Source organism: Balaenoptera acutorostrata, chromosome 6 (genome assembly GCF_949987535.1).
Source record: "Balaenoptera acutorostrata chromosome 6, mBalAcu1.1, whole genome shotgun sequence".
Taxonomy (NCBI): Eukaryota; Metazoa; Chordata; class Mammalia; order Artiodactyla; family Balaenopteridae; genus Balaenoptera; species Balaenoptera acutorostrata.
In genome coordinates, this window is record NC_080069.1 from 124,950,434 (window position 1) to 124,976,174 (window position 25,741).

The 25,741-nt window shown below is 60.8% G+C and overlaps 2 protein-coding genes across 10 annotated transcripts; one reads left to right on the forward strand and one right to left on the reverse strand.

The window, feature by feature from the left end:
* Positions 1 to 960: 960 nt before the first annotated feature.
* SAPCD2 (suppressor APC domain containing 2) lies at positions 961 to 9,052 on the reverse strand. 2 transcript variants are annotated; one of them, XR_009008747.1, is made up of 7 exons: positions 8,130 to 9,052; positions 5,462 to 5,574; positions 4,730 to 4,876; positions 4,312 to 4,419; positions 4,094 to 4,216; positions 2,167 to 4,020; positions 961 to 2,025 (listed from the first exon to the last, which is right to left on the reverse strand). XR_009008747.1 is itself a non-coding variant. In XM_007182738.2 (6 exons), exons 1-6 carry the CDS (start codon positions 8,713 to 8,715, stop codon positions 3,892 to 3,894), a joined length of 1,206 nt encoding a protein of 401 aa, XP_007182800.2. In that variant the 5' UTR covers positions 8,716 to 9,052; the 3' UTR covers positions 961 to 3,891. The 2 variants fall into 2 exon arrangements, 1 of the variants encoding a protein (XP_007182800.2); XM_007182738.2 differs by having other exon boundaries at positions 961 to 4,020.
* A 3,840-nt stretch (positions 9,053 to 12,892) lies between these two features.
* Positions 12,893 to 25,434, forward strand: UAP1L1 (UDP-N-acetylglucosamine pyrophosphorylase 1 like 1). Of its 8 annotated transcripts, none has more exons than XM_057547993.1 (10): positions 12,896 to 13,348; positions 14,015 to 14,219; positions 14,448 to 14,623; positions 14,941 to 15,113; positions 15,326 to 15,519; positions 15,983 to 16,123; positions 16,708 to 16,893; positions 17,474 to 17,540; positions 17,926 to 18,196; positions 25,070 to 25,434. In XM_057547993.1, the coding sequence occupies exons 1-10, from the start codon at positions 13,060 to 13,062 to the stop codon at positions 25,099 to 25,101; spliced, it is 1,734 nt and encodes a 577-aa protein (XP_057403976.1). In that variant the 5' UTR covers positions 12,896 to 13,059; the 3' UTR covers positions 25,102 to 25,434. The 8 variants fall into 8 exon arrangements, 7 of the variants coding, with proteins under 7 accessions (XP_057403977.1, XP_057403976.1, XP_057403975.1 ...); XM_057547992.1 differs by lacking the exon at positions 25,070 to 25,434 and adding an exon at positions 18,571 to 19,924; XR_009008575.1 differs by lacking the exon at positions 25,070 to 25,434 and adding an exon at positions 18,571 to 19,924 and having other exon boundaries at positions 12,899 to 13,348; positions 17,994 to 18,196.
* The last annotated feature ends 307 nt before the right edge of the window (positions 25,435 to 25,741 follow it).

Sequence of the window (25,741 nt, forward strand, 5' to 3'; positions counted from 1 at the left end):
TAATTATGTATATAATCTCAGCCATTGAAGGCATTTCACTCTCTCTGGCCTCTGATGTCACTGTGGCAGCTCTTTTGTAGAAAATTGTTTTTCTGTTTCTGGATTCTTTAACAATTTTTTTTTCTGCTTATTTTTATTTTCTATGTTTTCTATAACAAACATCTATAAGCTACATAAAACACACATATGCAACCCAACTAAAATCCTTCCATAGCTCTCTAACAGAGCTCAGGAAAAAGTACAAACTCCATCCATAGACCATCATGCCCTGGCTCTACACCTACTGAACTCTTCCTCTTCCAAACCTCTCCATTCCTGGAATGGCCCATGTGCTCCCTTGCCTCTATCTTACTCATCATCTGAGGCTTGGTTCAGGTATCCATTCACTTTTCAACTTGTCCAGAAGAGGTTTTCCCTGAACTGTCTCTTCACCCCTCCCACCTGCCCCCAACCCCACAGTAAAGGTTAGAGGTGTCTCCCTCAATGTCTTTAACAATCTTTTAAGAGAAAATGTCACTTCTTTTTATTCATCCTGGCTGGGATCCACTGGGATTCCTGGATCTGAGAATTGATATTTTTAGCCAATTCTGGAAAAATTTAAGCCAGTTTAACTTCATATGTTGTCCCTCCTTCCCTAGCCTCTCTTTCAGGAAATCCAATCAGACAAGCAGCCCTCTCCCCCTTATCTTTCAAGATCCTCCTCTCATCCATATTTCCCAACTCTGTCTCTATGGGCCGTGTTCTGGACCATTTCCTAAGCTCTGTCTTTCAATTCACTAAGTCTCCCTTCAGCTATGCTGAAATTTTCCATCTGAAGTCCATTTGAATTTTAAATTTTTATATATATTTTAAATTCCTGGTTCTATTAGATTCTTTTTCATGTTATCAGTCACCTTTATAGAATAAAAGATTACACTTTTTTTAAAACAGAATAAGAAACTATAAAGACTATTTCTTGTTCATATTTTCAAGGATCTCTTTTATTTCTTCAGGCATACAAAACATAGCCATTTTATGTTCTCTGATTACTGAATATCTGAAATGGCTACAGAATCTGCTGTTTCTGCTGGCTCTCATGGTAGATTCTTTCCTTGTGGTGTTTGTGAAAAGTTTTTTAAGCTGGAGACACTCATTTTCCTTGGAACTTGGTCCATAGGAAATCCTTGAGGCCTGGTGGAGTTGCACTGCTCTAGAGCAGATGCTCAGCTAAGGGCAACTTTGCCCCCTGGGCACTGGCAATGTCCAGTGACATTTTGGTCATCACAACTGAGTGTGTGTGTGTGTTGCTGGCATCTAGTGGATAGAGGCCAGGGATGGTGCTAAACATCCTACGGTGCACGGACAGCTCCCCCAAGACTTAACGCGGCCCCAAACATCCCCCGTGCATGGCTAAGAAACGCTCACTGCTCTAGCGAGGATGTTTTGCTTCCGCCAGCCGCCTGGGCCCCGCCAACCGGGGGCCACTTACAATTCTCCCCTTGGGGTCTCTGGGGCCACACAGGCAGCCTGATTTCAGACTGCAAATGAAGAGGATGCACTTTCCGCCCTGCGTGGAAAGCCAGCGCCACGAGGCGTCTCCCTGAGTCGCGGGTTTCTTCCACACTCACCCTGCGGCTGAAGGGTCCGCCTTCTGTGGGCAGTACCCCTGGGGCAGACACTGGGTTCTGGTCCTGCCTCCCAAGTTCCGTGAAGACCTCAGGGGGAAAGCAGACCCCCTCAGGGCAAAGGCTACCCCCTTTGCCATTTCAGCCTCTGCAGGTTCGTTCCCTCTGTGTCCAAGGTGCAGGGCTGGGCAGGAGCCAGTCAGGTGAGGCAGGAAGTGGGTGTTCCCAGGGATGGAACAGCATTTGCAAAGCCCAGAGACGGGAGAGCCCGGCGGTCGGCAGGGCTGGAGGTGGGGGATGTGGAGGCTGAAGGCCGCTCGGGGCCGGGGTCTGCCCTGCGTCATGAGGAGGTGCAGGAAGGGCTAGGAGCAGGGGCGGCGCAGTTTTCCGTTCTGGAATTGTCCAGGGCTGTTTGGAGGGTCTGCGAGCAGAGGGGCTCCTAGTGAGGGTGGGCTCAGGGCCTGGCCAGGTAGGGGGGACTGGTCACGGGATTGCAGTGGGCAACGGGAGGGGGACCAGGAAAGGGGCGGCCTTGGGGAGGTCCTGGTGGGCGGGCCCCTACCTGATGGCTGGAAGGATGCCTCCTCGGCAGGCACTCGTCCAGTCACCACACCACAGGTAGGCTTCAGTGCTGGAGGCCCGATCTGGCCCTTCAGGACCAGCTCCCCTTCCATCTCAGGGAACCTGCCCAGGAGGTCTAAGTCCAGGGGCGCTTGAGCCCGCAGGAGAACCCACCCCCATCCTCTGAGGGCAGCTTGTGTGCTGGGCGGATTGGGGTCTGACCTGGGACAACCGCACACCCAGAGCCCCGCGCCCACTGGCCCCGAGTGTGGTGTGGGGAGGGGCTCCGGCCAGGTCGCTGCCGGTGTGGCGGAGCTGGGCCCGGCGGGGAGTGGCCGCCTGCACCTTGGACCCGTCCTCTGTGGTCAGGCCATGCCCCCACTCCGGGGCTGTGGGAAGCTCTGCACACAACCCCTCCAGGCCGCAGGTCCCATGCTCCACACATACACGCGTGCACCGTGTCCAGGGCCCCTGACCGCTCAGCCTGCCTGTAATGCCCGTGTACGCTCAGCTGGGGGGTCGGCGGGGGACGGCAGAGGGGAGCATGGAGCCCGTCTCGGGGTGATCACAGGCCCAGCTGAGCAGGAGGTCTCCCTTAGAGCAGGAAAGGACCCCCGACGGTACCCACTGCCGACCTCTTCCTAAGTCCTGCGGGACCCCCTTCCTGTGATCCAGACCCAGGGCCAAGCTGGGGTGGGGGGATAGAGGGTGTGCAGGTCCCCATACCGGGGAACCTTGAATCTGGTGAAGGGCCTGGCAAGGCTGCTGGACCTACAAGGCCCCTTGGGGCAGGTCTGGGAGGCCCAGGCTGACCCCCTTCCTGGGGACAGGGCCCTCCCCAGGGAGGGGCACACTTAAGCCACCCTGGTGACCACAGCCCTGGCTAGGTCACCTGGCAGGCCCAAGGCTCTGGGCCTGGGTCACAGGTTGCTCGGTGGAGTCTGGGCCAGGAGGGATGAAGGCCAACCTGTTTGTTTAGCATCTAAGGTCTGTGGGGAGGACCAAGCAGGCCAGCTTTGGCCCAGGCATGAATCCAGTGAATCCCCAACACCATGCCCTCGGGGCTCCCCTGGAACTGGACACAAGCAGACCCCCCCTTCTTAGAGACCACCCTCCATCTGCTCCTGGCTGAGGGACAGCCGCCTAACCTTGGGGGGGGGGGAAGACGCCCTTGGACCCCCGGGGCCAATCACCCACTGGACCTGCAGGTGTCCCAGCCCGCCCCAGGTTCCCCTACTCCAGGCCCCATGTGAGACACCACAGTGGGGCCTCCAAGGCCACAGTCATCAGTGCATGTGGCGCCCTCTGCTGGCCACTCTTGGGAACGCAGCCTTGTGTGATCAGTGCCTTCCACTGGAGACCCCAGGTGGGAGGGGAGACACACCAGCTGCAAACACAGGGGCAGGCCTGCCCAGGGCTGTCCAGATCTGGTGAACACGAGGGGGTGTCCCCCGCTGTCCACTGACAGTGGCAGGAGCAGCTTCAGGTTGTGTGTTGGCATGATGGAGTCCCACCCCAGGTCAGGCCCCCAAGACCAAGATGGAGTCAACGTCTGGGGTCTCAGAACATCCTGGGGTTAGGGGAGCCCGGACTGGAAGGGAGGAAGGAGGGCGGTGCTCGGGCTGGCCAGGGTGCCTTCAGCCTCCGAGGTGGGGCTCAAGGAAGTGCCCGCCCGCCCAGGGCTGAGTGCCAGGCCGCGAGGCCCCACGTCCGTGCCTGGGGCTGGCTAGATGAAGGTGGAGTCCAGGGGCCCAGCGTCCTGCTGGCTGAGGGCACGGGCCTCAAACAGCTGCTTGATGAGGGCGGACTTCTCCTGCTCCAGCTGTGTGATACGCTCGCTCTTGTCGGTCACCTCCTGGGCGGGCAGGAGGGCAGTCAGGGCCTGCCCAGCCTCCAGCCCCCGGCCACGCACCCGTCCCGCAGCTCACCTGGGTAAGGAGTCGGTTCTGCTCCTTCAGCATGAGAATGGTCTGCCGCTGCCAGCCGGGGACTGAGGGCGAGGCGGGGGCCAGGGCAGGGCCCAGGGGCCCTGAGGAGGACGAGGGCAGAGCCTACAGGAGGGCACGGTCAGGCAGGCCTGGCAGCCCTGCCACAGCCTCTAGGACAAGGGTGAGGGCGGCACCGAGCTGGTCTGGGGAGCACTCACCCTTCCGGCGCAGGCCGCGGCCAGCAGTTCCCCCAGGCACCGGGCCACCTCCTGCACCTTGGGCAGCAGCTGCCCCAGCAGGCGGGGGCTCCCCTCAGCCCCGAAGCCCTGGGAGGAGAGTGGGGGGGGGTGGTCAGAGAGCAGGGCCGGCCGGGGCCAGCCCCAATGCCTCGAGGGGGGTCCCCACGGGTGGGGGGAAGTCACTGCTCAGAGCTGAGGGAGCCCAGGGGTGTTGCAGGTGGGGAATATCACGGGGGGGGGGCGGCGGCGGGGGCCTGGCCCAGCACTCTGGGTGGAGGGTCAGCCGCTGTGCCCAGCTGGGGGTGCCCGGGTTTGGGTGGGCGATCACTGTGTGTGTTGGGGGAGGGCCACTCTGCCTGGGGTGGGGGGCAGCCTAGCCCTGGGCAACATCACTCACGGCACTGGCCCTGCTCTGGCCCAGGCGGCGCTGGCGCTCCTGCACGCGCTGCAGCTGCTGCTGGTACCACTCCCGGCCCCGTGCCATCATCTCCAGGCCCTGCAGCAGCACCTCCTGCTCCTGTTCCAGCTCCTTCATCTGCTTCAGCTGCGACACACGGGCACGCACCATGCCAACGGTGTGACACCGGGTACCGCCTGCACCTGCCCCCATCCGCAACTCACAACCAGCCCGCACAGGAACGGACCCACCGGCCCGGCCCGTGTGCACGCGCCCGTACTCGCGTGAGCCCTCCTGCGCTGGGAAGCACAGCCCCCCTCCTCCTCCGGGGGGCTCCTCCTCCGGGGGGGCCTGGCCTTCCTCAGGCCCTCCACGCAGCCCTCCCCAGGGGAACCTTCCCCTCTCTTTACGGCGAGTGGTAGGCCCCCGGCTGGTGGGCCGGCCTACCATAGCAGGGAAGCGGGCAGGGGCCAGCGCAGTGCTGGGGAGGCGGCCAAACGTTCCCCCTAAAGGACTTGCTGACCTGGCCGTGGGCCGTCCCGCAAGGGGATTCAAAGCAGGATGGGGAGAGAGGTTTAGAACTGCTGACGTTCCTGCCACAGAATCCCCCAGAACCTGAAACCAGGTGCTCCCTCCTGGGCAGAGAGGTGGTCCAGGAGGCCACATCTGGGGGCCAAGGCCAAACCCAGGCAAGACGGAGAGCCCCCCCGAGCCCCCCGGGCCCTTACTCACCAGGTCGCAGTCCACACCGTTGGTGATGGTGTGTCTCCGACGTTCCCCTCGGGCACGGGGACCCCACCGGGCGTCCCCCACGCCCAGCTCCCGGGCCCTGCAGGCCACTGCATCTGCAGCAGAGGCGAGGGCCTGGCTCACTTCCAGGCCTGCCAAGTCAAGCTCGAGTCCCCCAGCCCCGCAAAGACCCATCCCGGACCCCCTGCCAACCAACCCGAGCCATGCAGAGCCAGGTGTGCCGGCCTGCATGCGTTGGGATTCCTCCCCCCGCCGGTGCCAGGCTGGGGTCTGGGCCTCACTCGACCTCCACGAGCTCCCCTCACACCTGCCTTGGGGACAGCCGTGTGGCCGCTGAGGCTGTATGTTTGCACACACACCACGCGCGCCTCAGGCGTGAGCTCCCTGAGGGCAGGGGCTTCATCTGGCTCATCTGTGCACACCCAGGACCCACACCTCAGGGGCTCAAAGGCTGCTAGGTACGGAGCCAGCGAGGTGGCCTCTGGATTCCACTCCTCTCTCCTTGTCCGCCCGGGCCCTTTAAGGGTGACTGGAGTTCACGCAGGAGAAACGTGGGGCACGGGTGGTGGAGACCTGACTTCTCCCGGGAAGGTGACTGCAGCATAAAGTTAGTTCCCTGCATGTGTGCACCAGCCGTGCCCTCAGCAGGCAATTCCTACAGCAAACGTGGCCAGCTGCAGTCGGCTTGGGGCCGGAAGGCCAGGTACTTCCCTGGGAGAGCCTCCTGGAGGGCCAGCAGGCTTTCCTGGGGGATGGGGGAGTATGTGCAGGGCTGCCCAGGAGGGGAGGAGTGGCAGGTGAGGAGGGCACCCTCCACCGGCTCCCCAGCCCTGTGCCCCACCCGGCACAGGGGTAGGCGGGTGGTGCAAGAAGGGGGCACAGGTATGCCTGCTAGGGTCACGTCCAGAGGGCTGGCGCCAGGTGGCCACGCAGGCCACCAGCCAGCCCTGGCGGGCAGGCTCCAAGCAGGCCGAGTCCACGTTCTAACCTGCCGGGCTGCCCGGCAAGCAGAGAAGGCACAGCGGGGGGAGGGGGACAGGACCCCCGGAACACCTGGGCTGGTCTGCAGAGCAGCCCCGGGACCCCCAGATGACGGCACGCTGGACGCCCAGCGGCTGACCAGCAGGCAGAGACATCACCACCCGTGTCTGGGCCTGATAGAGCAGCTTGTACTTAGGGAGCTCAGGCCGGCCTGCACTCTGAGCCCCAAGAGGGAACGGCAAGCAGGACCTGGACCTCTGAGAGGGCTTGGGAAGCTGTGAACACGGAGGGCTTTCTCTTCCTGGGGTGCTAGGGGGCTCTTGGAGCTCAAGGTTTGGCACCCAAAGAGTATGTCACACGCCCTGGCTGGGCCTCTGCCTGTAAAAGGTGACAGCGAGAGCCCTGGCCTGAAGCCTAGAGAGGGACTGGTGTGAACACTGCCCCGTGGTGGGCAACAGCCATGTGCCCGACTCCGGACCTGGACCTCAGAGGGCTGCAGTAAGGGACCCCATGTCACACAGGGCACCAGGGCAAAGCCGGGTGGGACGACAGGCCTGAGGCCTCCAAACCCCAACCTCACGGCTGACTTCCAACTGTGTGCAGCCGCGTGGATTGCACCAGCCCTGAACTCAGGCCAACCACACCCAGAAGCCCACTCCCCCTGCACACACCTTGGGCACAGGGAGGAACCTGCGTGCGGGAACCCGCAGCCTCGGGGGGGGGGGGGGCCGCTGGATTAGCTCACCAGGGAGGCTAGGGGGTCACCGCAGCTCCCACTGGCAGTCTTGGGCTGGGGAATATGTCCGAGCCTGGGCGGGGGGGTCCAGCGAAGCTGGCAGAGCGGTGGGCAGCACAGAAAGGGCTGGCAGCTGCCCGGGTGGAAGGCCTGCACCTGCACGGGCTGAATGGGCCGAGGGGCCCAGCCCCCGCCCACAGCCATAAAGCAGGTCTTGTTCCCAGGGCAGACTCTGGGGGACAAACAGGGGACCATTCAGCCATCTCCTGTCCCTGCCAAGTGGACCGGACGCCAGGCCATCCCCAGGGGCTGTGGCCGGTCCCTCCCAGGTGTCAGAGGTGCCACGGCTCCAGGCCTGGAAAACTGGGCTGGAGACCACCCACCCCTCTGCCTTTCCTGGCAGCTACGCCAGGTCCTCCTGCACCACCTCTGGCAGCTCCTGCCTGCCCTGGCCTCAGAGGGGGGCAGTGGGCCCAGGCCTCTCGGCGGAGCCGTCAGACTGAGAGGGACCCAAGAAGGCAGCAAGGGCCCTTCACAGTCTTGGGGTCCTCCCTCTACACCAGTGAGAACTGCCTCTGCCTAAGTCACCAGGTGAGCCCAAAGGCCCAGGTGTCCCCAGGTGTGGGCAGTTACTGGAGGTGGAGAGCCCCCTCATACTGGACAGGTTCCCTGGTGCCCCGCTAGGATTTGGTACAGAGTGGGTTCCTGGTGGGGTTTGCTGAGTCACCCACCAGCCCCTTGGCCAGGGTCCCTGAGCACACCGGGATGGGGACGAAGCTTCTTCCCCTCCAGGCCGCCAGGTGTGTTCCAGGCTCAGAAGCCGACGAAGAGCTGCCCGCTCTCGTCCCCCGCTGGGAGATGCTCAGGCAGCACCTCTCCGGTGCGCCGGCGAAGGGAGCTACGAGGCGGGGCCGGGCGCCGCCCCGCACTCACCAGCGTCCGTGTTCGGGCTCCGCTCCAGCGCCGCGCCCTGGGGCCGTTCGGGCTCCTCCGGGCCGGGCGCCGCCTCCGCCGGGCTGCACAGCTTCTCTAGGCTCCGGGCCGCGCCGCCCGGGCCGGCCGGCGGGGGGCGCGCGCCCAGGGGCAGGGGCTTCCTCTCCAGGACCGTCCGTGGCTCGTCGGCCGGCGCGAACACCAGGCGCTGCGGCGGCGGCGGCTGCCCCCCGGGCCGCGCCGGGCAGCCTCCCCGGGCCGGGGCGCGCGCCGGGGCCCGCGTGCCGCCGTCGGCGCTCAGCAGTGAGGTGCGCAGGCCGGCCACGAAGCGCTCGAAGGTCAGGTAGCCGCTGGCCGGGGCCACCTGGCGCAAGCCCTCGAGCACGCCGCGGGGCAGCTCGCGCGCGTCGGCGCCCTGCCAGCGGGACTCGATCTCGCGCAGGTGCACGATGCCGCGCCGCCGGTCGTCCAGGATGTCGAAGAGGGTGCGCAGGCTCTGCAGGAAGGCGCGCGGCAGACCCTCCGTGCCGGGCGCGGGCGCGAAAGGCGGCCCGCGGCCGGGCTCGGCCATTGCGGCTCCGGCCATGGGCGCCCGCCGGCAGGCCTCGGTCCTCGGCCCGCCCCGGGCTGGTCCCCGCGTGGCCCAGGGTCCGTCCCCGGGCGGCCCGACGGCGGGCCCGGCGGCACGCAACCCACCGCGACAATAGCTGCGACTTTTTGAATGGGCTTCCTCGCGGCGTCAGCGCTCATTAGCATTCGCGGCGGCCATTGGCCGAGGCTGGCCCATCTCCTCTCCGATTGGCTGAGAGGCCGGCAGCCCGGTTTGATTTTCGAGCGGAGGGGTCGGCGACTCGCGCGCTCCCGCCTTGCCGGGAGGGACCGGGGGCGCGCGGAGGCCCCCGGCTAGTAGAGGGAGGGGTCCCCGAACTCTGCCTCCCTCCCGACCTCCTCGGTGCTGCTGCCCTCGCGGGTGGGGGAGGGACCCCTGAGCGGCCCCCTTATACTTCCCAACCCCCACCACACCAGCCCTCCCGCTGCGGTTCTGCCCTTGCCGGGTTTGGCCGCCCAACCCACCTCTCCGAAGGGCGGGGCCAGGCGCCCTGCAGAAAACCTGTCCCCAGGTGGCCTCCTGGGATAAGGATGGGGAGCACAGCCCTCCAGACACCCACCTTCCCCCTCTAGCTCCCCTGGGCGCTCTTCGCTGAGGGTCCCCCGTCGCAACCCTGGGGCTCCTTTCTCTTGCGCCAGGCGGGCCCCAAGAGGATTGTGGGCTCCAGCCAGCTGGGCGCTTCCCCTCACAGAGGCCTCTCTGTCCCCACGGCTGCTAGCTTCTCCTCTGGCCCCTGGGGATAGCCTGGCCTTTCCTGTCGGCTGCAGGACAAAGCCACGTTTCCCGTGTCCCCAGATTCCCGTCTGCTCGCAAGATCCTCTGCTCTGGCCCCTTACTCTGGCTGGTCACTTCCTGCAGCTGCTCCTAGGGCTCTCGTGGCCTCCTCAGGCCAGCTAGGCAGCCGTGTGTACCGCCGCCACCACCGCCCCTGCTTCATTTCCAGCTGGGATGTGGTCACTCCGTCTGGTCAGTCTGGAAGGGGCCAGGGCTTAGCCTGCAGTCCAGCTCTGGGAGGCCATCTCAGGACCAACCGGTGGAACCCCTCCCCCAAACCAGGGAAGTACCCAAGATGCTGTCTGCCTGGGACCCCTGCCTTCGCCACAGCCTGTCCTCAGACCCTGCCCTGCTCCCTCCCCTCCCCTGACAGTTTTCTACACGCAGCTGGCACCTTGCCACTGAACACTGCACATGTGATACTTGCTGCTTTAGAAGCAGACTGTCCACCTTCAGGGGTAAAACAGCAAAGAGTCGCCAAACACCTCCTCCAGACAGGCTGCTGGCACAGGGCTCGGCTCCACCCTCTGGCTGGCTGCCTACCTGGGTCTCTGTGTCCTTGGGCCCCAGGTACTGGTCTGTGTCTCAGGCTGTAAGGGCAGCTGCCCTGGCCAGGGAGTGTCCTGGGTCCATTTCTCCCCTGGGGTTACCCCTCAAAGTGAGGACTCTTTTGTGGTAAGGAATCTGGGGGGTACCTAGAAAGCTGTGAGCCTGGAGTCACCCCATGGAGACTGGTCCGTCTCTGCCTTCCCAAAGTGCGCCAGCCAAAGTCCCAGGGGGCATTCAAGCCATTTGTCCTGCAGTTCATCTCCCCCCTCCTTCTCTGCTTCCAGCAACACCCACCCCCCACCCCACTCCCCTATCCTTAGGGTACTGGCATTCTCTCACCTCTGGGCCTTTGCACTTGGTGGCTTTCCTACCAGGAACACCCTTCCTGTTTGCTCCTGGCTGAGCCCTGTGCTCTTTGGAAGCAGGGCCTGGTCCACAGTGGTGCTCAGTGGAAACCATCCTGGAGGTTGCAGCAGAAAGAGCATCTTTGTGTGGGATGCCAAGCCAGGGGGAGGCCTGTGTGAGGGGGAGGCCTGGGGACAGCTCTGTGGGGGTCAGTGTGGGTGTGGAGGCCGGCGGCCAGCGAGCGGTGCTGCTGCCTCTCAGGGCCACGTGACCAGCGGGACCCAGGCTAGACTGGGGCCCTTGTGAGCCTGTGCCCGCTGTGTCGTGGAAGCAAAGGCCTCTCAGGGCATCTAGGGCTGTGGGGAAGGTGGCCCCCGCTGGCCCTTGGTCTGTGGGTTTTCCATGGCCCCTGGCTAGGCGCTGGAGGAAGGCAGGGAAGCAAGTGGAGTCAGTGCCAGCTCTGGGCGTGGGACTAAGGCGTGGCCCCTGTGTCCTTCTTATCCTGAAGTCTGATCATTTCCTCCTTCCAAGCTGCTTTCCAGCCTGGCCCACTTTCCCACCGGCAGCTTTCAGATTTGCTGTCACCTGGGGCGGTTTCCCAGAGCCCCGGGCGAGGCAGGTCCTCTGCGGCCCTTAAACCTTCTGAGGTAGCCACCTTAGTTGTACCTTTCACCGTGCCAGCCTGGAGCTCCTTGGAGTGGGCAGGGGCCCTGGGGCCCTCTGTCCCCACCCAGCACGGGGTGTGGGAGGAGGGACGGGCACCTGCCTCCAGTCCAGAGCGGACCCCAGGGCTCTCTGGCCTCCACTCCCACAATGACAACCAGGAACTTTGTTGGCCTTGGGGGGGGTCCTGCTCCCCCGAACCCTTTGGACTAGGCCCTAGGACAAAGGGAAGGTGGCTTCACGGCCACAAGCGTGCCCCTGGCAGGGGTCTGGGAAGTCGCCGCCCACCTCTGCCTCCTTGCTACTCCCGCGTGTCTGTGCCCCCGGCTGCCTGGGTGGGTCAGCTCCCGTGCTCTTGGCCCTGCAGGTGCCTCTGGCTCCCCAGTGCCAATCGCCCCAATCCTGCTGATCTCAGTTTCACCCACGCCTTGAGGTGGGATTTAGGGGCTACCCTGACCAACATGGACCCCAAGTTGATGTTCTGACACCTGCCTTCCAGGGCACGTGTGCAGGGGCAGTGAGAGCTGGGTGGACTCTGGCCTGGGCTGTAGAGCCTGCTCTGCTCCCTGCTTCCCTGCCTTCCACGTCCAGCTCCAGCCTCTGCCTCGGGCCACCCTACACTGCCACAGGCTACAGGAGTAGACCATCCACTCATTCAGCACGTGCTCCCGAACAGTTGTGTGGCCCAGTCGCTGCGCTAGGCTTGGGGTCCAACACGTTCGTTCCGTTAACAAACACTGACTGAGTGTCCACTGTGTGCTGGGCGTGGATCTAAAGTGAGGGACAGAGCAGTGAACCAACCAGACAGCATCCGGCTCTCATGGGGTTTACTTCTCATGGGGAAGTCAGGCAGGGGAGAATGTAGAAAGGCACGAAGGAACAGAAAAGGATGGGAAGGTCTCCCCAACTGTGACTTGTGAGGAGAGATCTGGCAAAGTGGGGCAGGAAGTCACGTGACTTTCTGAGGAAGAGCCATTCAGGTGCAAAGGCCCTGAGGCAGGCTGACTTCTTTCAGGTCCAGGAGAAGGTACAGTGGGCCCCAGGAGGCTGTGAAGCGCCACCTCCTAACCCAGGAAGGGTAGTGGAAGGGGTGGGGCTCTGTGGACAGAACCTCCCTGCCAGGACAGGCAATGGCCTTAACAGAGGTTCCCTGGGACAGGCTGGGGAAGATCTTACTTTTCATTTTGGGTCCTAAAGCACCATTTGAACTTGTTTTAACCGTGGGCATGTATTACTTTCAGACTTAAGAAAACTAGTTTCTAAAAGAAAGTTTTGTCTTCAAGTGGCTGAAGCTACTCTTTCATATTTTTCACAAGGGAGTTTGTAAACAGCAAGATGTTTAAAACCAGATAGTTAAGTAACAAGGCAGGGCGAGGGGCAGCTCCTGCGCGGTTCCAGTCACATGGCAAGGGGAAGGAGGAGGGATGTGAAGAAGGGAGCCCCCAAGGAGGCAGGGTGGCCTTCTGGGGGGCCTTGGTGACATCCAGACACCCGGCCCCTCTGGTGATCTGGCTCTGTCCTCCCCAGCCCAGCCGTGAGTCGGCTGGCCTCTTCACTGAGCCCCGGACTGTTGTCCCCAGCGCCAGGCGTCTTGGTAAATGCAAATAGGTCCACGGGCAGGGACAGACCCTAGCCTCTCCCTCAGGTGCCCCCCCCCCCCCCCCAGGGCTGTGGGCAGGGAGATGAATTAGAACTGAAGTCAGTCCTCCTGAGCCTGAGTGGGCAGGGGCGGGGCTCGGCGTGGCTTCCGGGGCCGAAGAGAGGCGGGGCGGATCGGGGGCGGGACAGGGTCGGGATCGGGCCCGAAGAGAGGCGGGGCGGGCGGGGGTCCGCGACCCGGCCGGGCTGGGCCTGGGCGGGGTCAAGGCGGGGCGCCTCGGGCCCGCCCAGCTGGAGTCGGCACCGCCCGCCGAGTCCCGTGACGCTGGTCCGAGAGCGCGGGTCACGAGTGCCAGCGCGGCCGAGGGCGGTGGCAGCGGCGGCGACGACATGGCTTCGGAGCTGGACGTGCGCGCCCGGCTGCAGCGCGCCGGCCAGGAGCACCTCCTGCGCTTCTGCGCCGAGCTGGCGCCGGGGCCGCGTGCCGCGCTGCTGGCCCAATTGGAGCCCCTGGAGCCCGAGGCGCTGCGCGAGCACTGCCGGCGCGCGGCCGCCGCCTGCGCGCGCCCCCCGGCCCCCGCGCCTGACCTGGCCGCGCGCCTGCGGCCCCTGCCTCCCGAGCGCGTGGGCAGCGCGAGCGGGGTCGCCCCCCAGACGCGGCGGCTCTGGGAGGAGGAAGGTAGGCGGGTCGGGGGTCCAGGCGGCGGGCGCTCCCGGGCTCCGGAAGGCGGCCTCGCCCGCAGAGCGGGGCGACAGGGGAGGGGGTACTTGGAGTTCAGTTTGCCTTCTTCGTGAAATCGACGCTCTCACATGCACCAGCTCGGGCCTGGGGTTTGGAGCCCCCGAACGCTGCCATGCTGGCAGCCGCCCCTAGGCCTTACTCCCCGCGGAGAGTGCTTTGTGCTGGGCACGCCTGGATGGCCAGCTTCCCAGCCCACGTATTGACAGCAGGGGCCCCCTTAGACACTTGCACACGCTCCTTTTCACACCAGCGCCGGCGCAGCTGCGCTCTTTGCCTCTTGGCCTGGAGGTGAGGCAGTCGCTCCTGCAGGGGAGGCTGCCCAAGGCCCCTGCTGGACAACTCCGGCCAGGCCCACCCGGTGTTTCCTCTGAAGGACCTAGGTTGGGAATGAACCCAGGAGGATATCGTCAGTACCTTGGCGGGGTCGGGGCAAGGTTAGGTTTGGGTGAGGCCCAGGCCCAAATCAGAATGTTATCTGGATAGTTCTGTTCTGCGGCTATCAGATGTCTCACCGTCCCAGGCACAAGTTTGGTTTGCTCTAAAATGAAAGGGTGGTTGTGTAACGGGTTCCAGGCATCCCCTCATGGCGCCCCATGCCCCCAGGTTTCCACCAGATCGCCCTGAACAAGGTGGCCGTGCTGCTGCTGGCTGGTGGGCAGGGCACTCGCCTGGGCGTGACCTACCCCAAGGGCATGTATCAGGTGGGGCTGCCCAGCCAGAAGACCCTGTATCAGCTGCAGGCAGAACGGATTCGGCGGGTGGAGCAGCTGGCTGGCGAGCGCTATGGGACCCGCTGCACCGTGCCCTGGTGTGCCCTCCTGTGTTACCTTGGCCCCAGAGTGATCCCCCCCGTGTAGCCCTAGTCCTGCTCCACACCAAGACTTGAACCCCAACCCCAGCACAGCCCCGGACAGAGCCCAGCACCCACCCAGGCGGAGGCCTGACCGCTGCCCTAAGGCTGCACCCTGATGTCAGCCCATCTACCAGAGGGGCCAGGCCCTCCGAAAGCCTGGCTCAGGCTTGCCTCCCCTTGCAGGTACATCATGACCAGTGAGTTCACGCTGGGGCCCACAGCCAAGTTCTTCAAGGAGCATGACTTCTTTCACTTGGACCCCAACAACGTGGTCATGTTTGAGCAGCGCATGCTGCCTGCTGTGACCTTCGATGGCAGGGCCATCCTGGAGCGGAAAGACAAGGTTGCCATGGCGCCAGGTACACCCCATCCCTCAGGCAGGGAGGGTCCGCCTGGCCTAGAATGTGGAGCTAGCTAGGGGTCAGGATGCCTGGGACAGACGCCAAAATATGCTGCCCAGAGGCCGCATGGTCCTGAGCCAGTGGCCTTCCCTCTCTGGGCCTTGATTCCCATGTGTCACGTGGAACAGCCACAGGGCTATTTGGATGGCGACAGAGAGCGGCCTCAGGCACAAGGTCCAGCCCCGGGGGATTTCGCCTGCCTCTAGCGCGCCCTCAACTAGCTGGCTGAGGCCGGCAGGAGCCCTTCCAAGACCCTTTGCTTTCTCCCTCTGCAGATGGCAACGGGGGCCTGTACTGCGCGCTGGCGGACCACCAGGTCTTAGAGGACATGGAGCGGCGCGGAGTAGAGTTTGTGCACGTGTACTGTGTGGACAACATCCTGGTGCGACTGGCCGACCCGGTCTTCATCGGATTCTGCGTGCTGCGGGGTGCCGACTGTGGAGCCAAGGTGAGCCTGCCGCCCCCTCGCGTCGCCCCGCCCCTCGCGTCGCCCCCGCTCCCTCGCATCGCCCCGCCCCGCCCCTCGCGTCGCCCTCGCCTCTCCTTTAGGCCTGCCCTCCACGCCCCGCCCTCCTCCCAGTCCCTGGCCCCGCCCCCTCCTCCCCGCACGCCGGGCTCCGCCCCAGTCAGCCGTCCCCGCCCGTCCGGTCGTGGCCGCAGGTGGTGGAAAAGGCGTCCCCCGAGGAGCCGGTGGGCGTGGTGTGCCAGGTGGACGGCGTCCCGCAGGTGGTGGAGTACAGCGAGATCAGCCCCCAGACGGCCCGGCTGCGTGCGCCCGGAGGGGGCCTGCTCTACAACGCGGGCAACATCTGCAACCACTTCTTCACGCGAGACTTTCTCCAGATGGTCACCAGGTGTGCAGGGCGACCAGCCGGGCCACAGGGACTGGGGGCAGACCTGAGCTGGGTGGGGCTGTGGGGTGCGGTACGGAAAGGGTCTTGCGCTCAAACAAGCTGGAAGCAGCAGAGCGCTCCAGTATCTGGTACAAGGCTCTGCGGCTGAGTGGGCGTGGCCCTGCTCCGGGGGCGGGGGGGGGGGGGCCGTTGCCCGCAGGCACCACGTCCACCCCGTGGCTTGCCAGTCGCCACTGGGCTTGGGCAGGGATGTGGCTGATGGGGCCCAGCTCTCAGGCCGGGGTGCATGAGGATGCCTGGCCCTCCAGAGACAGGGCTCAGCCCCCACCGCCCTGTGCCTGCTGTGTCCATCTGTCCATCTACCCACCTGCCCCGGCTGGCCGGGCATGGGGGAGGTGGGCTGGGGCTCCAAGATGTCCTGTCTGAACTGTGTCTTTCCTCCTTTTGGCCTCCTGTCCCCCAGGGAGTTCGAGCCCTTGCTGAAGCCACACGTGGCTGTGAAGAAGGTCCCCTACGTGGACGAGGAGGGGAATCCAGTAAAGCCACTCGAGCCCAACGGGATAAAGATGGAGAAGTTCGTGTTTGATGTGCTCCCGTTTGCCAAGTTAGTGGAGAAGTCATTCGTTTTTTTCCTCTTTCCCTTCCCTGACTTGGTGGTGGTTCTGAGGCCCAGCCAGGCAGGGAAGTGGAGGCTGGGGGCTTCACAGTGGGAGTGCCCTTTCGCAGGGGGGAGCTGGGGGGCTGCAGGCGGGTCTCAGGGCAAGAAGGTCAGAGGAAGCAGCCCCTGGGGTGGGAGCACAGGGAGCGTCTGGGGCAGTTGGAGCCCTTGGGGTTGTGGACTTTGGGGGACACCCATGTTCTCTTCTGAGCCCTCCATCTGCCCCTGGCTGGGAGCTAGGAAGCTGTTTCCAGGCGAGGTTGCTGGGGACTCCCAGGGTATGTGGCCCTCACCCTGGGGGGTGGGGTTGGTGGGAAGGGGAGGGAAGGGAGGACTAAGGGCACCTCCGAGATCTCAGAAACAATCAGAAACAAAGACTCACGCGGTGCCCGGGGGGCCCTCCGCAGCCTGCTGCCTGCAGACCAGACCCCCACATAGTCCTCGTCACCCGGCCTGGCCTTCACCTGCCCAGGACCAGGGCGTCTGGGCTGGGAGATTGGGTCCCCAGCTGTCGTCCCCGCCCCCCCCAGGAACTTCGTGGCCTTCCAAGTGCTGCGGGGGGAGGAGTTCTCCCCTCTGAAGAACGCTGACTCGGCTGAGAGAGACAACCCCTCCACGGCGCGGCGGGCCCTGCTCGCTCAGCACCACCAGTGGGCCCTGCAGGCGGGAGCCCACTTCCTGGACGCACACGGGGCCCGGCTCCCCGAGCAGCCCAGGTGAGTGTGGGCTGCATGGTGTGACCCGAAGGACAGGATGTCAGGGTGTTGCGGCCCAAGTGCCAGCCCCAGGGCCCTGCTGGCTGTGCTGTGGTCTGAGCTGCGGTGGGCGCTTCCACCCTGGCCCCACACCAAAGGCAGGTGGCTGTGTGCCCGGCCCTTAAGCTCTGCTTAGAACCCCAGGGGACATGGGGGTCACACCTTCCCTGCTCATCAGAAGCTCTGAAGCCAAGACCCAGGCGTGACATCCAGAAAGCGGCAGGCAGGTCATTTTTCGGGGTGCGGAAAGAATAAGACTTTAGGTGTCTCCTTCTGTGATTGTCAACGGCCGCCCCCTAAGTCTGGTTGCCTGGGCTCTGTGTGAGATGCCTGCAAGGGGCGAGGAGGGTTTTCCAGCCCAAGTCAGAGCCTGCCGCTCGGGTGGGGCGGTGCCCGGGGCCCAGCTGTCCGCGAGGAGGGCGGCGGGTGTGGTGGACAGCCTGGCCGGGCAGGGACTGGGCCAGCCAGCGTGGTGGGTGGTGCAGGGGAGGGCCCCGGGGTACGCACCCCCCGAGCAGATGGTGACAAGTGCACCCCCCAGCCCACCCGGCAGTGGAGAGCCTCCGGCCATCTGCGAGATCTCGCCCTTGGTGTCATACTCCGGAGAGGTGAGAGCCGCCAGGCCCATCTGGGGCTCTTCTGGGGTCGGGCTTGTGTGGTTGGAGGACGGGGGCGAGGTGGGAGCTTCGTGGGAAGTCACAGCTCTGCCTCAGTCGACCAGCCGGGTAAATGGTCCCTTAGTTGCAGAGGACTTTCCGAGACGTGGGCTGCAGTGAGGTGTCGACAGGCCTCGGGGGGTCAGGGAGGACAAGCCAGGTTCATCGGAGCCTGGGGTTTGGGCCAGTGGGAGCCTCGCTGGGGCAGGAGACCTGGTTCCCCTTTCTCCGGAGAGTTCTGGCCTGCACTGTGGGAGGGCTTGCCCTGACCTGAGATCTCAGGACATCCAAGCCTTGTTCCTAGAAGCCTCTCTATCCTGCCCCTCGTTGATTCCAGGCTGACTTGGCATCTCACCCGGAGCCCAGGGACTGGATACCTGGTCATCATGACCTGCTTGTTTCCAGGGACTGGAGGTGTACCTGCAAGGCCGGGAGTTCGAGTCCCCGCTCATCCTGGACGTGGACATGGCCAGGACACTGCAGGCCTGACTCCCTCCTAGACCTGCCAGCTCCGGGGTCCCCAAGGCTGAGGACGCAGCCTCGGCCTGGGCTCCAAGGAGGAAAGCAGGCTGCTCTGAGTTTCTGGCTGCAGAACATGGATCACAGAAGTAAGCATGCTGGTTCACTCCACGAGGGTGGGAACTGTCCCGCCACCCGGTCCCCTGGGCCCAAGTGACCCCAGGCCTGCCGTGGGCCCACTTGGCCTCTCTGGCTTTGCTCCTGCTGTGGGGTCCGGACCGCAGGCAGAGGGACTCAGGACCTGGCGCAGCGGGGCTCAGAAGAGGCTGATGGGGGGCCCGAGGGAGGTGTGGCGGCATCGGCTGAGAGCCGCACCGGCCTGTCTGAGCTGAGACCTGATGGGACGGGACGGGGCAGGACGGCGTGGTGGCTCCTCGGCCCCAGGCGAACCCGCGTGGCGAGGAGGAGAAGCAGCCGCCCCGCGCTTTTCTGTGGAGATGAGGACGGTGTCCTCCCCTCGCAGGGCGGCAGGTTTGCAGCAGCTGCCCCTCCCGCCCTGGCAGCTGAACCTGGGGCCGCAGCCCAGCCCCCTTCCGCGCCCGGCTGAGACCGACAGCAGGTCGGGATGGCTCTCTGGAAGCTTGGCCTGCACGCCTGGCACTGAGTTCTCTGGAGTTCCGCCCGAGGCCTCAGCCCCCAGGAACCAGTGGGACCGGTGCTGATGCTGGAGGCTCCCGTGGTGGTCGATTAGTCTGGAGTTTAACCAGGAGGGGCGCGCCGTCCCCGCCCAGCCTGCCGGTGGCTTCTGACAGATCCCGGGGCTCACGCTCCGCCCCTGCTCTCTGGGGAGGTGTGGGGGGCGCAGCCTCCGTATTTGGGGCCGTGGCCCCCTTGCTGCACCCCCGCAGCTTGGCCGAGGCAGGGAGAAACCAGCTGGCTCTGGTCTCTTGCCCCTGGCGTGGCTGCTCGGGGTCCCAGTGCCCACTTCCCCGTCTGGAGGGCAGCACAGCGGCACCTGCCTCTTCCTGCTGATGTGAAGAGCATCACGAAATGCGGCCCGCTGCTTAGCCGAGGCCGCCTGCCCCCTTGCCGCCCCGCAGTCCGCGCGCGGCCATGCTTTCCCCGGGAAGGCCGCTGTCCGGCGGTGGGTCCAGAGGCGGTGATCCCTCCAGCGACTTGGAGTGGACGGGGGCTGCGTCCACGCCTCCCGGCCTGGGTGTGATGGCGGGGTCAGGGCCGCGCCCAAGGCCCGCAGGACGACTTTGCATCCATCCAGGCTCTGCCACGCTTTTCAAGCCTCAGAATCGAACCTTGTGCCTTAGTTTCCTTCTCCCCGCTGCTCCACAGGCAAGCAGAGGGCCTGGGGCAGAGGAGGGTCACCAAGGGGGAGGCCGAGGTTGAGGCTCCCGCCACGGCCCAGGGGCTCCTCACTGCCACACCAGGACACCCAGCAACCTTTTTTCTATGCAAGTAGAGGTAGTTGGGTAAACTGTTGAAGCAGCTCGCTTTCGAAAAACCTTTTTATTTTCACGTGAAGTTTCACACATAGCACAGAAGGGGTCCGGCGTACCCTGCACTGAGTTTCCTGCAATGCTCGCATCTTCCGTGATGCTAGGACACTGTGACCAGGAGACCCTGCTTGTGCTGAGTCCTTTCTCACAGGTGAGGCTCCCTGTGCCCGCTTTGCACTCAGGGGGCAGCCCGGTCGGTGGGTCCCTTCGCCACAAGGGCCTCCCTCCTGCTCCCTTGAGGGCCACACGCCCCCACCATCTCTAACCCAGATGGCCGCTAGCGAAGCAATTGAGTTGGAAGACGGCAGACCCTCGATTTTCCACAGAATGTGGGGATTTCCAATAAACACGAGGTGCTGTGATGCAGCCCGGCCTGGTGACCGCAGTTTCTGACCAACACGTGTGGGAGCAGCACCGGCTGTTCCCAGGGCTGCATCCATCCAGGGGCTGCAGCCTCCTGGGCCCTGTGGGAACAAGAGCCCACAGGCTGTGCTGACCCCGCTCTGGACTACCCAGGAATCTCCCCCATGCTCCATCTAGCTCTTTCCCAGGGTCTCAGGGGAGCCCGAGATGACCTAGTGGGTCTGGCACCCTGGGGGCAGGCCCAGAACATGCCATCTGAACCAGCTCCTGTGCCCTCAACTTTGATAGCCTGTGACTCACCTTCCTGCACGTGCATCCTCCAGATGCCACCGTTTCCCTGGTAACTCATTGCGCAGGGAGGGGTGCATGAGGACATCGCTGGAACTGCCAGCAGAGCTGTGTGTGGGAGAAGACCCGAAGAGACCCCAGGGATGACCCCTAGAAGGGAAGGGGCAGAAGGGGAGGAAGATCTTTCTGGAGCGGGTTCAGACAAGCCTAGGTGCTGAGCAGTAGGTGCGCGTGCGGGGGAGCCCTCCTGAGGCCCAGAGCTGTCACAGCTGAGAAGGCAGGAAGCAGTGGGCTCCCCACGGAGGGAGTGGGCAGCCAGGCCTGCAAAGCACCAGGGAGGGGCCCTGAGCTGAGGGAGGCCTGAAGGGGGAGCTTGCTTGTCCCTGGGCCCCCCACTCATCCCTGAACAGGAGGAAGGCGACAGCCCAGCCAAGGAGACTTGTCACCACCCTGAACTCTGTTTCCTCCCATGGACTTTCCCACAAGTGAAACGTCCCCTTTTCCTCCGCAAAGTAATGGTCCTGTGCTTCTCTGCACTTGGCTGTGGTTAGCCATAGTTTGCACGTCCTGAATTCTAATTCCTCTGCTATTCCCAGATAAACTCATTTTGCTGGTAAAATAACTAGCTGCTTTACTTGTAAAGTGGACATTACTTGGTGTCCAGAGGTGGGGTCTGAAGGAGGCGAACCCTGGGGGCTGACAGCCCTGCCACCCCATGCCCTTGGCCAGTCTCTGGTATTCAGGCCCTCCTTCTGGTTGAGCTCTCTGGCTTTATTTGGGATCTATCTGTTCTGTTTTTTTGCATTTGGGGAAGGCTCTGTCCTTTTGCTGAATACTTGTTCGTTCTCCTTATTGGAAACGTGCTGGAATTTTCCTAAAACTCCTCTGGGGTCACGTTATTTAGGATCTTCTCTTTTGCTCTCGAGAAAACCTCTGAGAAATGCTGTCCCAGTCATCTCAATGCCATAAGTGCGGCCCCTCTTCAGGAAGCTCCACTGGTTTCATGTTTAAAAACTATGGCCCCTAAAAAAAAAAAAAAAAAAAAAACTATGGCCCCTTAACCAGAAATAATTCAGAACACTAGTGGCCATTGTGGGGAACTTTGGTTTTCCCCAAACTTGTTTGTCTCAGAAATCAACTCAGAAAGCCATGGCTCTGAAACTAAACAGACTGAGTGGGATGGTTTGTTTTGTTTTTTGTTTTTCCCAGCCTGTGGGGTCTTAGTTCCTCAGCCCAGGGATTGAACCCCTGCCCCCTGCAGTGGAAGCACAGAGCCCTGACCACTGGATTGCCAGGGAATTTCTGGGATGCTTATTTTAATTTGTACCTTGAGGCTTCCAAACATATCCAGGACTCTAAAATTGCCTCTTTACAAAATAGCACTTCTAAACTAACTAATGGAGGCGAGCAAACACTTGAAAGAACACGAAATGGCTTCTGAGGCCTTTCCCCTCCCCTCCTCGTGCCCCCAGCCCCGCCTTCCCTTCAACCTCTGCCATCCTCGCCTCCTCTGGGCCTCCCACCCCCTCCTCTTAACCCTCCTGCTGAACTCCCCTTTTTCTCAAAACCTCTCCCCACTTCCCCCTCCCCTGAACTTTATTAAAGTTAAACCTTCTGGGGGTCCAAATGCTAAATCCCTAGTTTTTTATGTTCCCCGAACTAAGTAAAGTTGAATTGTTAGCCATCCATAGTCAAAGATTTTCTGAAAGTAACTGAGAACACCCATAGGTTTGCTGAAGAATTTAACATTAGTGATTCAAACTTGTCAACCTGGCTTCTCAGATATGTATCAGTTAGTCCACAGGCTTATTAGTGAAGGTCAGGCCCCATACTGAATGAAGCCAAATGGGAATCTGGAAGGGATTTGGAAAAACAGACCCTGACTGTTGACAGGCCTGAGGACTTGCTGGAGATCTTTACTGAACATTTCAAAAGCTTTTCCTAAGCTTGTTGATGGGAACAAAATTCAAGCTGGCAGGCAACGACCTGATAAACGTGTTCACAACTATTATAGTTGACTTCAGGTTGTCCTTAAAGAAAATTCTGGTCTTCCTCTGGAGACTGAATCTATAACCGAGCAGGACACTATGGGGCCTTCCCAGAACAGCCCCTCTCCCCCACCATGTCCTCCACCTGCCTCTTGTCTGTAGAAAACCTTCAGTCTCCCAGGCCTTCCCCGAGTTCCAAGAGTACATTTAATCAGAGAAGTGAGAAAATGCAGAAGAAAGGAAAACAAGCAATACCAAAAAACAATAGTTTAGCCATTAAACAAAGCCAAGGACCTTTAGTTCCTCCTCAAGGGCTACAGGTAATATTCTGAGCCATGTTTGTGAGCTGTGTTGAAGATACTGAAAAGCCCACCAGATGGAAGAAGTTAACTGTATGCTGTCGCTCCAGCACGTAGACCCCAGACTGGTTGGAACCAGAAGGTTGATGATGCTGACTCCCAATAACCTCACCACCAACCGATCAGAAGAATGTCCAAACCTCCCTCGTGGCGCAGTGGTTAAGAATCCGCCTGCTGATGCAGCGGACATAGGTTTGAGCCCTGGTCCGGGAAGATCCCATGTACCACGGAGCAACTAAGCCCGCGCGCCACAACTACTGAGCCCGCGCGCCTAGAGCCCATGCTCCACAACAAAGATGAGCCACTGCAATGAGAAGCCCGAGCACTGCATCAAAGAGTAGCCCCCGCTCGCCACAACTAGAGGAAGACCGCACACAGCAATGAAGACCCAATGTGGCCAAAAATATTTTTTTTAAAATCAGTAAAGTTATTTTTTAAAAAATGTCCACGAGCTGATCACACACCCCACAACCCTCCTCCCTCACCCTGTCTTTAAAAACCTTTACCTGAAAGACTTCGGGGAGTTCGGGCCTTTTGAGCACCAGCTGCGTGGACTCCTTGCTTGGCGCCTGCAATAAACGCCGCCCTTTCCTTCATCACACACTGGTGTCAGGAGATCGGCTTTACTCCATGGACGATCAGACCCAAGTTTCCTTTGGTAACAAATCCACTCAGGTAGCCTTTAGCTCTGTGTTCATTAGCAGGCGTAACTGGGATCCTTCCCTTCTAGATGAAAGGACCAGGGTTGAACCGGAAACCACGTCCACTCCAGATTTAGCTAATTTAGCCACCAACTCATCTGCACTCTATTCAACTGAAAGGAAGTCCACTCAAACCCTTAACCTTCAACTCCAGCAAATGAAGGTCCCTAAACAAAACCCAAATCCTCCTAGTTCCTGCTATTATTGCAAAAAGCCAGGACTTTGGGAAAAAGATTGTCACAAGTGTAAGTGCCTCAAGTACCTTCAGCCCTCTAACCAGCCTTTCCAACGCCCTCCTGACCACCACCAACGGGCCTCGGAGGAACCACAGGGGTTCTTCCCAACCCTCCCTCTTCATCAGCTCAGAAAAACAACTCTCCAGATTGGGAATGAATCTCTTTTGGCACCAGAGCCACACTCTCAGTTCAACTGCGGTAAAGCAGCCCCTGCCTCAGAGCACGAAAGTGATCCAAATAGTGGGAGTCTCTGAGGAACCTCAACAGGGTCCTGTCTCTGAACCTGTTCCTTTTCGTTTAGGCCCCTGAGAGATACCCACACTTCCCTCCTTAGTCTCTCCGCCCCTATTCATTTATTGGGCCAAGACGGCTCAGCAAATATGCTGGAATTTCTCCCAAAATGGGAAATAATTCTAGAATTTCACAGTAACAGTCAAAATAGCCAACCAGGTGAATTAAGTGACCCTTTGCTGTCTTTGCTTTGCTTTGTCTCTGACGGTCCTGGAGCTGATTTGGGAGACGCTGATCATTTGTCCCTACTGAGTCAGCTACCATCCTCCTTATGGGCAAAATCTCCAACTGATATTGGCAAAATCCACAGTACTCTTCCCATTAAGACTTAAATAGGCCCCTCGAAACCTCTCCCCAGAACTAATCAATACCCTATGAAGCCCTTCAAGGTATAAAGCCCATAAGAGGATTCCAAGGCTCAGAGCCTCACTAGCCCTTGTGCTAGTCTCTGTAATACTATTAAATATAACCTGTGAGAAAGCCCAACGGCTGAGGATGGAGGTCTGTCCAGGACCTGCAGGCAATAATCAACGTTGCTGCCCCTCGACACCCTGTTGTTCTTAACCCCCATACTCTACTAGCATCCATTCCTACTGAAAGCAAATTTTTTCACTGTAATTAATCTATGCTGTGCATGCTTTGGACAGGCACACCTCAGAGAGATTGCGGATTTGGTTCTAGACCATTACAAAAAAGCGAGTATCACAATAAAGAAAGTCACATGAATATTTTGGTCCCAGTGCATATAAAAGTTATGTTCATACTCTTCTGCAGTTTATTAAATGTGCAATAGCATTGTGTCTAAAAAACAATATACATACCTTAATCTAAAAATACTTTATTCCAAAAAATGCTAACCATCATCTGAGCCTTCAGCAAGTTTTAATATTTTGCAATAGTAACATCAAAGATCACTAACCACAGATCACCATAACAAATATAATAGTAATGAAAATGTTTGAAAAATTCCAAGAATTACCACAATGTGACAGAGACAGGAAGTGAACAAATGCTGTTGGAAAAATGGCGCCCACAGACTTGCTGGATGTAGGGTTGCCACAAACCTTAAATTTGAAAAAAACACAATATCTGCAAAGTGCAATAAACCAAAGTACAATAAAATGAGGTGTGCCTGAATTCCAGCTGATAAGGCTAGCTGAGACCTTTTCAGCCTTCACTTGGGAAGGACAATACATCTGGACATTAATGCCCCAAGGTTTCACTGAAATTCCTTCTTACTTTTCACAAGGCTAAAAGGCTGATTTAGATGATATGTTTCCTGCAGGCTCTACTTTATTACAATACGTGGATGATTAGCTGCTCTGCTCGCCTCCTCAAACCTCTTCACAGGAAGACAACATCCAACTGCTAAAACTTTTGGTTTCAAAGGAGAATTAAAGCCTCCAAGGAAAAACTGCAGTTGCTCAAACTCAGGATCGCTATTTAGGGCACCGGATCTCGGAACAAGGACGCATTAGGATCCAGGTAGGCTTCATGGCATTCTGAACTTCCCCAAACCTAACACTAAGCCCCACCTAAAATGGACTTTCATACACAGCAGCCCTTCCCAACTTCCCTTTTTTCTCTGCAAAGTACTATTCCTTTCCCTGGTCTCGACATGGCTATTACAGGCTATATTTGCACACCCTTAACTGCAATTCCTCTGCCATTCCTGAATAAACTCATTTTGCTGATAAAATAGCCAGCTATTTTTAAGGTTGATAGGTCAAAGGATGAAAACTCCCAGAGCCTCTGACTCTGCAACGGGCCCCCCGTCCTCTCGCTGACCCCGGCCCCCCCAGGCCCCAGCCCCTCCGGGTCAAATCCACCTGGTGGGGGAGGGCACGGTCGAGACCTGGGGTCCGGGGCGCAGAGGCACCCCGCCGACATGGCGGAGCGTTGGCACACCTGCCCAGTGTCAGCGCCAGCCCGAGAAGGCCCGGCCCATCCCACGGCC

Bases quoted from the DNA above. Each gene is read 5' to 3' on its own strand.
- SAPCD2 (XM_007182738.2), bottom strand. From the start codon at position 8,715: ATGGCCGGAGCCGCAATGGCCGAGCCCGGCCGCGGGCCGCCTTTCGCG. The intron at 5,575-8,129 runs GTGAGTGCGGGG...CCTCTGCTGCAG, and splicing joins GAGCCCGAACACGGACGCTG to ATGCAGTGGCCTGCAGGGCC. The intron at 4,420-4,729 runs GTGAGTGATGTT...CTCTCCTCCCAG, and splicing joins GCCAGAGCAGGGCCAGTGCC to GGCTTCGGGGCTGAGGGGAG.
- UAP1L1 (XM_057547991.1), top strand. From the start codon at position 13,060: ATGGCTTCGGAGCTGGACGTGCGCGCCCGGCTGCAGCGCGCCGGCCAG. The intron at 15,114-15,325 runs GTGAGCCTGCCG...TCGTGGCCGCAG, and splicing joins GTGCCGACTGTGGAGCCAAG to GTGGTGGAAAAGGCGTCCCC. The intron at 15,520-15,982 runs GTGTGCAGGGCG...CCTGTCCCCCAG, and splicing joins TTTCTCCAGATGGTCACCAG to GGAGTTCGAGCCCTTGCTGA.